The following is a 13,417-nucleotide window of genomic DNA, read 5'->3' as shown; positions in this document are numbered from 1 at the left end:
AAACTGTGCGGAGCACTTCAGGCACAGATGAGGGATGGAGGAGGGATTGCTTGCAGTGCGTGGTGAAGGTCGGAGGCTCCTCGCTCTGTGCTTCCTCCTGCTCGTCTTCCAGGCACGGCTTTCCAGGAACCATGGGGGTCCCTTGGGGTCTGCAGCATGCCCATGCACGGGTCCCCAAGCTGGCCTGTGCATGAGGCAAAAAGAGGGTCTGTGCAGCCCCCAGATCCTCTTCTCCCAGCCTATTTAAGAGCTCCAGGAGCAGGTTCCCACCCCGTCGCAGAGGGAAGGGGCTCCTGGAGCATCTCTTCTACCCAGCGGAGGTAACTGGAAAAGAAGTTCTGCAAACAAATCTCAGTGCCCGGGTAGCAGCAGAGCTCTGATGAGGAGCTGGCTTTAGGGGCAGGAGCACAAGCTATGAACAGAAAGCAGGTGTGGAGAAGGGGTGAGATGGAGGCACAGGCACCTCTGGTGAACGTGCCTGGACTGGGAGCTGAGCGCTGTAATCATCGGCTTGGAGCACTCACAGGCCATCAGCAGAGACACTTCCCCATGTTTATTTAAGGCGAGATGCCCTAGTTTTGTGCTTTCAGCGGAGTCCCTAATTATCCCTCGGTCTTTGTAGTGAGCTAATTGGTTTTGCAGCACTCCAGGCTGATAGGCTTGGGAAGCACAGGCTGGAGGGACGGGGAGGAAGAACAGGAGGAGGAGGAGGAGGAGGAGGAGGTGGAGAGAGCCGGTGGGAGGTGTTGGGCTGGCTGGGAGCGGGGCAGGGTTTGGCGAGCTGTTGGATGGTGCCCTGGGAAGGACGATGGAGGAGGGCAGAGCCACGGTCCTGTGTCGGGTGCACACAGGGGAGGACAGCGACTGCTGCCCAGCGAGGACAGAAATCCCCTAACCAGTTATGTGGCTGCTTCCTCGGGCAGCTCCCCGTGCTGGGGACCTGCTAACTCTTGGCCTTGCAGAACCAGCAGCGTTTTCTGACCGTCCCAGCTCTTTTCCAGCTTAGTGATGACTCCAGGGAGCCCTGCCAGGGGAGGCCAGCCTGGAACCCGCCATGTGGAGCAGCTGGTCCCTGAGCTGGGTGCTTGCCTGTTCTATATTCCATATTCCATATTCCATATTCCATATTCTATATTCTATATTCTGTATTCTGACCGAAGCTGGTTCTTTCCAAGATGAGGTACTGTGCCCTGATGATTAATGTCATTTTGCACAGTCCGTGGTGCTCCTGCACACGCAGTCTGCTCCGCTGTGTGTGTGCACAGATGCCTTGTTGCTCTCTGCCATGCAAAACCATCCAGGCTGTGCTCCAGAGCCCACGCTCCTCCACCCGGGCCATGAGCCTGAGGAGCACAAAGCTCTCACTTCTGTCCTTGCTGTCGCTGGGAAGCTCCCCGTGGCCACCAAGTGCAGCACGTGTGACAACTCCAAAGTGCCCAGGTGGCAGCAGATTTATTAGGGTATTATCCTCCTAGTGCTGCAAATGGTGTCATCTGTCTTCTAAACTTTGCGCTTGATTTCAGGGGGAGAATTTAGTATATCCAGGTAATACGCTGTAGTTTTAGCATATGATAAAGCCCTGCTGGGAAGTGTAGTTTTATTGATTTTGTTATTAAAGTGCCACTGGAATAAATTTGCTCATTTGAATGAAATGTCTTATTACCTGGATTATAACAGGCACATGATGAGATCTCTGGAGAGGCTGGTCACAGGGAGCTGAGGCAGAGCATCTGACTGGGACCCACGGGTGCCACCCCACTTTGGGTCCCCCCAGAGCCCCCAGCTCCTGCCCAACCCCCCCGAGCAACTCAGCTGGCAAACCTCAGGAGGAGAACAAACTGCAGCTGGTCACAGTGGCGGGGACACCGTGTTTCAGCCGAGGTTCGTATTGCTTCTCCGATCCTCTGCTCAGGGGAGAGCGTTGTTTTAAAGGGAACGAGGACAAATCTCTGTTACGGGGCAGTATTTCTTTAGTACCACAAGTAATGGGGGTGGATTGGGAAATGAACCGTTCCCCATTACACCAGGACCTAACTGCACAGCCCGTGCTTTCCAGTTAAAATTTGATTGCCTTGAATCCTGAGGATTATGGAAAATAAGAAAAAGGCCTAGTAAAATTTATGGCTTTTAATCATAAACCGATGGAATTGCAGTACATCTATCATAAGCATGCAGATGTGGACGCAGACGAGGGAAGCAATAGGCTCGCCTGTTCTGGGGGGGTGAGGAGCTGCAGCACCCACAGCAGGGCTAGCTGGGGGGGAGCTGCCCCCCACCATCTCCTCCAGGATGCTCAGCACATTTCTCCTCCGTGTCCCGCAGGGCCCTGGTGTCCCCGACCTCATTGCAAAGGGGTGGCAGGGCTGGAGGCACGTGGGGAGCGAGGGGGGTGAGGTGGGAACCGGGGGCAAGGGCGGGATGGTGGGGGGGAAGGGGTGGAAAGGGAGAAAGCAGAAAAAGGGGCCAAAGCTGGAGGTTTTTCCTCCTCCCCTCCGTGCTGCTGGGTGGGCAGGGAGCAGGATGGGTCCTGCTGAGGGCACGAGGAGGCAGAGGTTTGGGGGTGGGTGTGCAGGGAGCACACATGTGGTGGGAGAGGAGAGTGCCGGGCAGAGGGAAATGGCAGGAGAGTGAGACACGCACAGAAGGCAGAAGGTATTTTATTTAATAAAGAAAGAAAGAAAAAAAAAAAAAAGAGCGATAAGGAATGAAAGAGGAGAGAGTAAAGAACTGCCTCTGAAGAAGAGATAAGAGAGGAGGGTAGTTAGTGGGAGAAGGAGCAAAAAGAAGTGTGATAAGGCCTGATGGAAAGGGGAAGGCAGCAAGCAGCGGCGAGGAAGCTGGGGAGGCAAAGGGCTTGTGCCTGGGGCTGGGTGGTGATGGTGAGAGCCTGGGGGGCATTGGCAGCTCTGGGCAGAGCTGGGCACTGATCCTGGTGGGGAGGGAAGTGCCAGGGGCCGGGAGCTGCCCTCAGGGTGGGACGTGGCTGTCCCCTTGTCCCCAGCCCGGCTGTTTCCCAACACAGTGCCCATCGTGGGGCTCCCGGTGTTGGGAGCAGGGGGGAAGGCACCTCCCACAAGCTACCTCCCCTCCATGCCCTAAACACATCTCCTCCTGATTCTTTTCAAGCTGTTTCATAAAGCACTTTGTATTTCTCCTTACTAAAAAAAAAAAAAAAAAGAAAGAAAAAAAAAGAGTGAAAAATGCTGCCTGGCTCCAACACACAGCCTGTGGTTACCTGAAGAGCTGTGGTGGAAGTCAGCCCCTGCTCTCTCATCCCTGATTAAACTGCAACAGAAACACTGTGAATTTCAGCACAGAGGAAAAAGAGAGTTTTTTGTTTTTTGTTTTTTCTTTTTTTTTTTTTTAATAGCCATGAAAATTGCTGAGCTGAGATGCTGGCCACTCTAAGATGCTTTTCTTCTGCTCCATCCATCTGCTTTAATCACATGGTGAATGAAAAAAAAAATAAAGAAATAAAATATCCAGTTCACAAAGCATCGAAGATTAAAAAAAAAAACACAACTGCAGGTAACAAACTGTGTGCAGGCGGCAGAGCCGCGGAGCAGCGGGCGAACTCGCTAATGAGGGCCTTTGAGGTGTAGCTCGGGTGGCTTTACGGGGCAGGGAGCAGGGACGGAGGGGCTGGGGGTGCAGGAGGGCCCTGGGGCTTTGCAGGGATGTGCAGAGGGCAGACTTGCCTTGGGAGCCCCCCGTGTGATGCGTGGAGTGGGCACGGGCAGGGGGCTCGTGGCAGTGGCTTGCACGGGGGAAGGAAGGCTTGTGGGGTGTTTGGTGTCTGGGAAGGGGCTGAGGGCTTGGAGAAATGGTGTGATAGCACAGCCAAGCCCTTTTGCACAAAGAAAGGATTTTTCTCTCTTTTTTAAAGCTTCTTTTTAACAGCAAAAGACTTGGTTCCTCCCTTTGCTTGCTGGGATGCTGCTGTATGCTGCAAATACCTTGTTGGACTTGGATATTAGAGCGTGTTTTTTTTTTTTTTTAATCTGTGTGTGTTGAATTAGCTCTTTTAATTACAGCATTAAAAAAGGATAACTGGAGTCAATTAAAAAGCTCTTCCAGGCTGCCAGTGTTAATAGCTGTCCAGGAACACCGAGACCCCCCCTCCACCTCTCTGCCGAACCGCCGAGTGAGTTATTGTCAGTCCTGGCAGCAGAGCTCAAGCAGCGATTTCTGCACCTCGACTGAGGCTGGGCACGGCTTGCTGGGCTTGGCATCGTCCTCTGCAGGGCTGAGGCTTTGCCACAGCCTGGCCCCTCGTCGCCTCCTCTCCTAGGACAGCGCCTCTCCCAAACCGTGCTCGGGGGCCATCAAATGGGATCTGCACCTCGGACGGGGCCGGGAGCACCTGCCTGCAGCTTGAGAGTTGTTATTTGTGGTTTCATGTTGAGCTCGTTGAAAATGATGGTTAAACACAGGTAGGGGGGAGGCTGGCGAGGAGGCTTTTTCCTTTGGTTCTCTTTAAAAATAAAGCAAAAGGCTTCAAAAAGGGTTCGGCTTCAAAATTGCAAAGGAAGGATGGGTTGGAGAGGAGGAACTCAGGAATCAAGCATCTGAAACCTGCTGTGGGGAAAGCAATGCAAAATGTTTTGTTTCAAGGTGAATGGAAAGCTGAAACCAGCAGAAAATCCCCCCTCCCCACGAGCACAGATGTTTCAGGCTGGTTTTTCTAGATTAGCACATTGCTGGAAGAAAAGAAAATCCATTCTTTTCTCTGTCGGCACTCCAGGTTGCTGTCGCTTATTTTTTATCATGTTGTAGTGACTTTGATCTCTGAAGACTCCTTAAGTGCTTTACAAATCAAGCATGCAAATCTGGGCTCATCCACCTCTGAGATGCCGCCGCGGCCGGGGCATCCTGCCGGCGTGGTGCCACGCTTCTGAAAACCTCCAGCACCCCGTGCACCTGCATTACGGGGACATTTTGTGCTTCCAGCACGGCCAGGAGCTGGTGCGAAGGCCACGGGGCTGTGCTGGGGTCCCTGAGTGGTGCCAGCCCTGCTCCTCCCATGCAACGGAGGTGGCTTTCACCCCACTGTGCACCCAAACATCTGGGAAATTGCCACAAACCGACCAGGAGCAGCTGAGCTGGTTTGATGAAACGGGTTTTATTTTCAAAGCTTGACTTGAAACACCTCTTTCCCCATCATACTCTCTCTGCATCACTCTCTCCCCGTGTGTTTGCCCTCCTGACTGGCAATGCCACCAGGGACCCCTCCCCTTTTTCTTTTCCAGGCAATGCAGATCTGCCAACACCAAGCACCAAGGGAGGTCGCTCCCAGGACCAGCCACCATGCTGATGGGCACCCTGGGGCTAGCACAGGGGCAGGCAGCATGATGGCAGCCTGTATCCCCCCCCGCTGCAGCCCCGGGCCCCTTCTCCTCTGCCTTGGGCAGCGCGGATGTGCGTTTATATATGCATGTAATGAAGCTAAATTCCCTCTAGGGAGTACCGAGGGGACCAGGGCACTGCCTGCTTGTGCTGCAAGGTTTGAGGGCTGAGCTCACCACAGAAGTGGGCGTTTGGGGAATCGGCTGGAAAAAATACAGCTAGTCCTCAGGAAAAAGTCCTCATCTCGTAGCGAGATGGCTGGGAAGTACCTCCGAGGCGAGAGCGTCAGAGGGCAGGAACGGAGAAACTCGCCAGTGATACAGAGCTGGACAGATCAAGAAGTCAAGATTTTGCATTCCAACTATCTATAGGAAATAGGGTTTTTTTATTATTTCAAGTTTTCATAAAAATCCATAATTATTGAAATCAAAGTTACAGAAGAAAGTTTGTAACTTTTTATTGATTTTATTTCTTTTTTTTTTTTCTTTCTTTCCCCCCCTGTTGTTTTTCCCTCTTGGAGTTATATCTGACACCAGAGTCCATCAGACAAAGTCTTTACAAACACAGGAGTCCTGAAGATATCGGCTGAATGTTTTCCTGGTATAAAGAAGAAGAGGAGGAGAAAGAGGTGGTGACAGTGCGGGTGCAGTGGGTTTGGACTGGGACAGAGGACGTTGTGAAGGAGAGAGGTCGGTATGTTTGTAGCAATGTTTTTTTTTTTTAATTATTTTTTTATTTGTCCATAGGTTCTTTTTTTTTAAAAAAAAAAATTATTTGCAAATTGTTGCCTGGTTAAATCATTTTCATATTGAACTTGCGCGGTGCATCAGCAGAGCTGATGCCCGCGTCGGACTTGCGTGGCACGTACTCGATTTCAATGTTGTGCTTGGTGTTGCCTTTTCCCCGGCTCCACAAGAAGAGGAGCACCAGACAGAAGAGCACGACGCCCAGGAAAGAAATGAAGCCCATGGTGGTGGCGATGATGAGAGTCTTGATGTCAAAGGGGAAAGGCACGGTGGCACGTGTGCTGTTGGCATCGCTCTCGTTGGGCTGGTTGGAGATGAACGCGAAGGTCTTGTTGGGTTGGTGGGGCCAGTCTGGGGAGTAGCTGCGCACGTGCAGGTGGGCCAGCATGGTGTCGTTGCCACCCGCGTTGCTGGCGATGCATAGGTAGGTGCCGTTGTCCTGGATCTGGGCATAGCGCACCTCCAGCGTGCCGTCAGGGAAGACAGTGAGCCGCCCGTTGGTTTTGGTGGAGATGAGGTGCTTGCGGGGGGAGAGCCACATGATGGTGGGCGGTGGGTCCCCATCCGCCCGACAGACGAAATGGACCGTGTGGCCTTCGTCCACGAAGATCTGCTGAGGTTTACGGTCTCGTATCCGGGCTCGGCGGCAGGTGAAGTAGTTGGGCAGGAGGACGTCGGGGAAGTCTTTGAACTCCTTGCCCTGGACGAACTCGGGGGTCGCGCAGGTGGGCTGCTGCTTGTTGAAGTTCAGCCTCCATCGCCGTCGGAAAACCCACAGCAGCCGGCAGTCGCAGGCCAAGGGGTTGTTGTCGAGGATGAGCGTCTCCAGGTTGCCCACCGAGTGGAAGGCCGACTCCTCCAGCGTGGTCAGCAAGTTCCCCGACACGTTCAGGATGCGCAGGTAGTTGAGGCCGCGGAAGGCAAAGGGCTCGACCGTGGTGAGCTGCCCTCCCACCAGCTGGATCTCCTGCAGCCTCAGCAGGTCGTGGAGCATGGAGCCCTCGATGGTGACAATGGGGTTGTAGGAGAGGTTCAGGAAGCGGAGGTAAACCAAGTGCCTCACCGACACGTACGGGATGGACGTCAGGTTGCAGTGGGTGATGGACAAGGAGGTCAAGTTCAACCCATAGAGGCAGTTGGACGTCATGGTGTCCAGGTAGGGCCAGTGGGAGATCTCGAGCACCTTAAGCCGGTACAGCCTCTTGAAGGAGTAATCCCGGATGGCGTTGATGTTCAGGTGGCGCAGCCGCAGCACAATCAAGCCGTGCAGGTGAGACAGGGCCTCTGTGGGGATGGAGGTCAGGTTGCATTTCTCCAGGGTCAGCTGCTCCAGGCTGTTGAGGCCGCTGAAGGCCCGGTGGGAGATGTAGACGAGGTCGTTGTCCCCCACCTCCAAAGACTTCAGGTTGTACAAGTCCTGGAACATGTAGTCCAGGAGGATGACAATTTTGTTCTCACTAATGTCTAGCTTGGTAAGGTTGCTGAGTCCAGTAAATACCCCCAAGGGGATCAGCTTGAGTCTGTTACTCCTGAGCCCCAGCGTCCTGAGGTTGAAGAGGTTGTTGAAAGCCCCAGGTTCAATGGCACTGATAATGTTCTCGTTTAGCTCCAGCTCCTCCAGGTGAGGGTAGTTGGCAAATTCATCCTGGTTGAGGGTCTTGATGCGGTTCTTGCCCAAGTCCAGCAGCCTGGTCTCGGTTGGGATCCCCTCGGGGACGACCATGAATCGCTTCCTGTGGCACAGGACAGCACGCTCCTGGGCAGAGCACTCGCAGCGCGGCGGGCAGCCTGTGGCAGAACCGGACAGGATGGATCCCAGCATCAGGAGGAGAATTGGCTGCCAGCAGGCCAGGATTGGGCTGCGCATACTCGCCTCCCCAGCTACCATCCTATCGCTCACCTGCAGGCAACGGGAGAGAGAGAGCAAAGCTGGATGTGAGCGAATGGTCAGCGGAAGCATGGCAAAAGGTGCTAGAGCCAACATCACCTGGCGAGAGCAGAGCTCAGGGGGCACGCGGCCCTGATCCAACAGATCCACAGACATGGGATGAGATGGGGTGAGAGGCCTGCGGGGGGGCAGAACTGCAGGGTGGGCAGCGGGCCCTCCCCCGCTTCCACTTCAGAAATAAAAATGAATCAAAAAAAGCCACCCAAACCCTAACATGCCAGAGTGAGCCAAGGGGGGTGTGTGACCGTGTGCAGGACTCGTGCACGCTGTCAGCATGTGTACAAAAAGGGGATCTCAGGTCACAGTACGTGGGCATGGGAAGCACGCCCCTAATACGGGGCCACCTCGCACCACACCTCGGGGTCCTGGGCACGCTTTGGGGGCCATTGTGTGCCACACCCCTGGACTCCAACACTTTTCTCCTTCAAAGAAATCAGTGTTTCTTTGCAAGGAGCCAGGAGCAAAGATGTTGGAAAGGCCATAAAGGTTTCTGCGCACATGGCGTTGGAACCCGCCAGCCCTTGGCACACCAGGCGGCCACAGAGCTGAGTATGGACTGCAAAGGGGCTGCTGTGACCATCGTGGTGCCTCCTGGCCTGGGGCTGGGGCTGGGACACGCTGGGGACAAGTGCTGGGAGGGATGGCAGCACTGCTGGCACTGAGCAAAGGGCTCCTGTCAGGGGTCCCCCCGGGCAGTGCGGTGCTGGCGGCTCCGCTGCGTGCCCACAGCCTGCCCTGGCTGCTGCGTCTCAAAAACCAATTCCCGCTGCTCACAGGCGTGCTGAGAAAGCCATCAAAGAAAGCAAAACAACTGCTTGCAAAACAAAACACAGGCCACGGGGCTTAATTACACCCGGGCTGCAAAGACTTGAGCTCATCGGGCTGCCAGGCAGCCGGCCCTATGTGGGCACGCTTTGCTGAAATCTCACCTCTGCCCTCGGGTGCAGCCACATGTGGGGCCCTGCTGGGCACAGGGGAGCTGGGGCCCTGCTGCAGCCCCCCTGGCACGACCCCCTCCCAGATCTGCCCCAGGCCAACTTGTGCCTCCCCCCCGGGGCAGGGAAGAGGGCGCAGTGCACATAAATCAGCGTGGCTGCTTGGCCACGGGGTGAATTACACCAGCTCTGACCCCGCTCCTAAACCCCCCGCACACTGCTCTGGCTGGGGGGCACCGAATGGACGCGTCGTGCCGAGCCGAGCCGAGCCGTGCGGCACTGCTGGCCTGGCTGCCGCTGGGATGCCAATGGCAGTGGATGCCGGGCAAGCAGCTGATGAATGAAGTGCAGTCGTCAGGTTGTTAACGACTAGACAACCCCACCTGCATGGAATTAAAGTCTAGACACCCTTCACATGTTAGTAGTGCTCAGCTAAATTTAAATCTGTGATGAATGCAGTCCCTGAGAAAAGCAGCTGAAATCTTAATGGCCAGAGTCAGTGAGAGCTGGGGGAGAAAGACGAGGAATAAATCCTGAAAAATTCTGGGCTAAGGAGAGCTTTGAAGCCCTCCCGTATCCCCCTGGGTGTTCCAGAGGCCTCAGTGGTGGCTGGCAAGAGGCGCCCGTCTAAAAACAACTGATAAATCGCCGGGTTTTGGTGGCCAGGCACACTCAGCAGCACCAGCTGGGCTCAGACCAGGGCAGGGCTGGCCCCGGCTGCCCTGAGTGGGTTTGGGCACGTTCACGAGGCCAACGCTGGGGCAAGGGCTTGGTGTCGGCGGGCAGGAGAAGCCCACGACCGCCTGCAGGGTACAGGGAGGTGGTGGAGATGGAGCCTCAGCACGGGCTTTGCGAAATGTGAAGCCTCCCACATTTGCTCTGAGGCAGACCATGAACCCTGCCTGCCCTTGGAGCTGCTGAGCTCCCTGCTCCCGGGTGCCAGCCCTGGTCAGGATCAGGCCTGATGGCTGTGATACAGAGGCCAGGACAGGCTGGGGAGAGCTGCAGCCCTCTGGCGTGAATGTGGCTCTCATTTCTCACATAGATAAATAAAAAAGAATCGATAAGAAAGGAGCAGCCGCTGGCCTCGCTGGTGTTAGGCAACAACTGGATCAGTGCAAACCAAAGGAAAATCTGCCCAGAGCCACGGCAGCGGGTGCCCACCCTCACCACCCTGTTGTCTGCAGATGAGAGCTCCAAATTCTGCACGAGGGCAGCAGTTGGGCACGCCGGGGCAGCGCTGCCTCGCTGCTACACGTGGCAGGACCTGCTGGGAGCAGCGACGCTGCCCTGGGACCCTGCCTAACCAAGGACGGTGCCGGAGGGAGCCCAGGACAGCACCGGGGCTGCCCCTGAGGCTGTGGGGTCCCTCCTGCCCCGAGGGGCTGGCAGTGCCCTCCGCCACCCCCAGGCTCCCTGCAGGGTGCCCGGTGCTCACCGCGGTGACAACAAACGAGCGGCAAAAATCCCCGCGTCAGCGCTAACCCCACCTGGCCGCCATAAATCACCGCGCGGGGACGCTCACCCTTCAACCAGATGCTTTCAAGAGCAGCAGGCGACCGCAGGTGATTGAGGACGAAGCAAGGCCAAGCCCCGGGGCCCTGCGGGGCTCTGAGGGGCAGAGCTGGGCCGGGGGCCGTGTGCCCACCCTGACGGAGCCGTGGTGCTGTGGGGTGGTCCCGGCACCACCGGGATGCTGCACGGGCACGGTACGGGCACAGGCAGCCCCCAGCTCACCCTGTCTCCGTACCACTGGCTTTCCACAAAGCCTCAGAGCCCGTGCTCGCCTCTAAGCCGCTCCAGCTAAATCAAATTTTATTGAACTTGACTACATTTTAGAGATAAAGACTCCAGGTTTACAAATAAATATTTAACAACCTTTCCTGCTGCTAAAAGAGTTGCTTATCCAGACCCCGGGCTCCGCACTAAGTGTTCCTGTAGCTATCTGCAAAGCAGCAAAACAAAGGGAGAGGCTTTAATTTGCCAAACACGTTCGTGCCTATTTCCGCCTCGCTCCATCATTCCCTCTGCGTCCAGCGTGCATTTGCAGGCCTTTTTTCTTCTCTCTCCCTCCTCCCCACCCTTCCCTCCTGCTCTTTCCCCACTCAGCACAGGTTCTGGCACCAGCTGTGCCCCTCACGGTGCCGGGAAGGCCAGGGGATGGGAGCAGGGCCAGACCCCACGGCACCAAGGGGTGGCTTCCCTCTCCCTACACATGGGCAGAAAGGAACCAGGGGGAGACCCTAAAGCAAGCCCCATCAGGCAGAGCACAGTGCTGAGCCTGGGGGCTCCCCAGTCCTGCTGGCTTAGGGACCCTACGAGGCTCCCTGTAGCTCCGTGCCCCTTCCCTTCGCTCCTGGAGGCTGCCAGGACACACGAGCAATGGGAACCTGCCTTCGTTAGGGGCTGGGTTGCTAACGAAGGGCATGGAGGCGGTGCCCCTGTCCCGGCCTGACCCCAGCTCCTGCAGGGGCCGCACAAAGCGCGGGGAGAGGGGTGGGAGCGGGGCAGGGGCTGGAGCCGCGTGCAGGGCCCCTGGTGCTGCGGGGGGACGCAAGCACGGGGCACAGCACTCGGCCTGCCCAAGTATCTGCTTTCAGCTGCTCCGAGACGGAGCCTGGAATAGGTGTGCTGCAACCCGATCTGCTGCGGCAGTTGCTCCGAGGCTGTAAATGAGCACCAAAGAGGCTGTAAATGAGCACCAAGAAGGATTCAAGATGCAAATCCCCTTCCGGCACTGACCGCCTGGCTGGCACCCAGCCCGCGGGGCGGCCGCGCAAAGGAGGGCCCTTACGGCGATGGCTCTGCCACCCAAAATGCGGCTCTGCCACCCGAAATTCAGGGGCCCCAGTACCACGGGGGGGTGAGGTGAGGGACAGGGCAAAGGGCAGAAAAGCCGGGGATGTGCAGGGAAGGCCGAGGTGGAGAAGAGATCTGTGGTGGGCTGAGGGACCAAGGGGGTGGTTTTGCCCCAGCCAGCTGCTGGTCCTGGATCTGCTTGGCTCCACAGATGCGAATCCTTGGGGGATGTACAGCGATGGCCCAGAGCCAGCCTGGGGAAAGGTTTTCAGGCCTGTTACTGGAGCAGGGCGGTGGGAAGGAGATCCCAGGCATCTCTGCAGGACACCGAAGCCCAGGGCAGATTTTGCTGAGGCTGTCTGGCTGCAATCGCAGCCGTGCCAGAGCTGCTCACCCCCACTCACACCTCTGCTCCCTCATTTTTAAAGGCCTTTTCTCTCTCTCTTTGGCTGCCCACGCTTCAGTGACCCATCAGCAAAGAAAACATCCTGACAAGGGATCAATAAGTAATTGCGAAGGCAGCTGTGGACGTCTGGGGGTGCAAAGCCCCGAGCTAGCAGGAGATAAATGTGGACGGGAAGGGTGCAGAGCTCCAGGGAGCTCGGGCTGCGAGCCAGCCACGCTCCCCTGCTCGTGGACCACTGGTTAAAGGCTTCCCATGGCAGGCAAGTGCCAGAGCGCTGCGTTTGCTGGGGGAGCATCTCCTGAGGGCCAGCCTTGGGTCTCCTGCTCTGCGTGCTTCAGCCTGGGTCGGCAGGAGGATGGTGCATGGCTGCAGCCAGCTGGGAAGGACGTGCAGCAGCTGGCTGATTGGGGCTTCTCTTTTTCTTTTTGCTTTATTTCAGCAAATCTCCTCACTGAGAGGCCGGTCTCTGCAGATATCAGGTCACCAGGGTGTTTTGGGGTTCAGCTGAAGGCAGCCAGCTCAGTGAGTACCTGAGTGACGAGGGAGCACAGGGCAGAGGGCATCCAGCGCAGCACAAGCGTCTCTGTGGGTGTTCTTTTATCCCTGCACGTGGCCGTGAAAGAAGGATGGAAAAAGGCAGCGTTTTCCTAGGACTGTGGAAACTGGAGAGGTGAAGGAAAGGTCTACCAAGAGAGCATCTTCTGGGAGAGGTGCCAGGGTCACGGTGACATTGTGAAGGCATCTCCCGTGCTCTGCCTCGGCGTGCAAAGGCCCTTCTGGGGACAGTGGGGTCAGCTGGAGCCCAGGCCACCATCCTGCTCCCGATCCTACGGGGACAAGCCCACCGTCTCCTCCCAGTACAGCCCCAGGAGCCGCCCCCCACGAGGCTTGGCTTTCCCAGGAACAGGCCCCAGCAGCACCCAAATGCTTCCCACGCAGCCCAGGAGCGCTCCAAGGAGCAGGGCCGTGCTGGTAGCTTTGGGGCTGGAGGTCCTGCTCAGCCACCAGCTCCTCACCCTGCCACCATGTCCCTGCTTGGGGGAGGAAAGTTGGGGCTGAAGGGCCACGCGCTGCGCGGCTGCAGCAACCGGGGAGCGGGGAGCGCATCCTGAGCGCGGGCACCACGCGGCGCCGCTGCTGCCGGAGGCTGCGGGCACATCCGTTCGGTGATTCATTTAAGGTCAGCCTGTACCTACAGCACCGCTTCTGTTCCCACGCCTCAGCCCTAAAATACCCC

At 56.7% G+C, this 13,417-nt stretch overlaps 1 protein-coding gene and 1 long non-coding RNA gene across 11 annotated transcripts in view; one reads left to right on the top strand and one right to left on the bottom strand.

Moving 5' to 3' along the window:
* LOC311442948 overlaps positions 1–6,152 on the top strand; it is a 113,027-nt gene extending 106,875 nt beyond the window's left edge. Inside the window, exons 6-7 of one of the 3 annotated variants that reach the window (XR_014696959.1) lie at positions 1,678–1,881; positions 3,371–6,152. This is a non-coding gene — a long non-coding RNA (uncharacterized lncRNA). Of the gene's footprint in view, positions 1–1,677; positions 2,337–3,370 lie in introns of those variants that run through there. The other 2 variants (XR_014696958.1, XR_014696960.1) reach the window with 2 other exon arrangements.
* LINGO1 (leucine rich repeat and Ig domain containing 1) overlaps positions 5,104–13,417 on the bottom strand; it is a 117,534-nt gene continuing 109,220 nt past the window's right edge. For all 8 annotated transcript variants that reach the window (XM_084532707.1, XM_084532710.1, XM_084532711.1 and 5 more), the window contains one exon: positions 5,104–7,992. In XM_084532707.1, the coding sequence (XP_084388833.1) occupies positions 6,139–7,980 (1,842 nt within the window). In that variant the 5' untranslated portion in view covers positions 7,981–7,992 and the 3' untranslated portion in view covers positions 5,104–6,138. The remainder of the gene's footprint in view (positions 7,993–13,417) is intronic.

This window comes from Aythya ferina, assembly GCF_964211825.1.
Source record: "Aythya ferina genome assembly, chromosome: 11".
NCBI lineage: Eukaryota > Metazoa > Chordata > Aves > Anseriformes > Anatidae > Aythya > Aythya ferina.
This window is presented reverse-complemented; position numbering and strand designations above follow the sequence as displayed.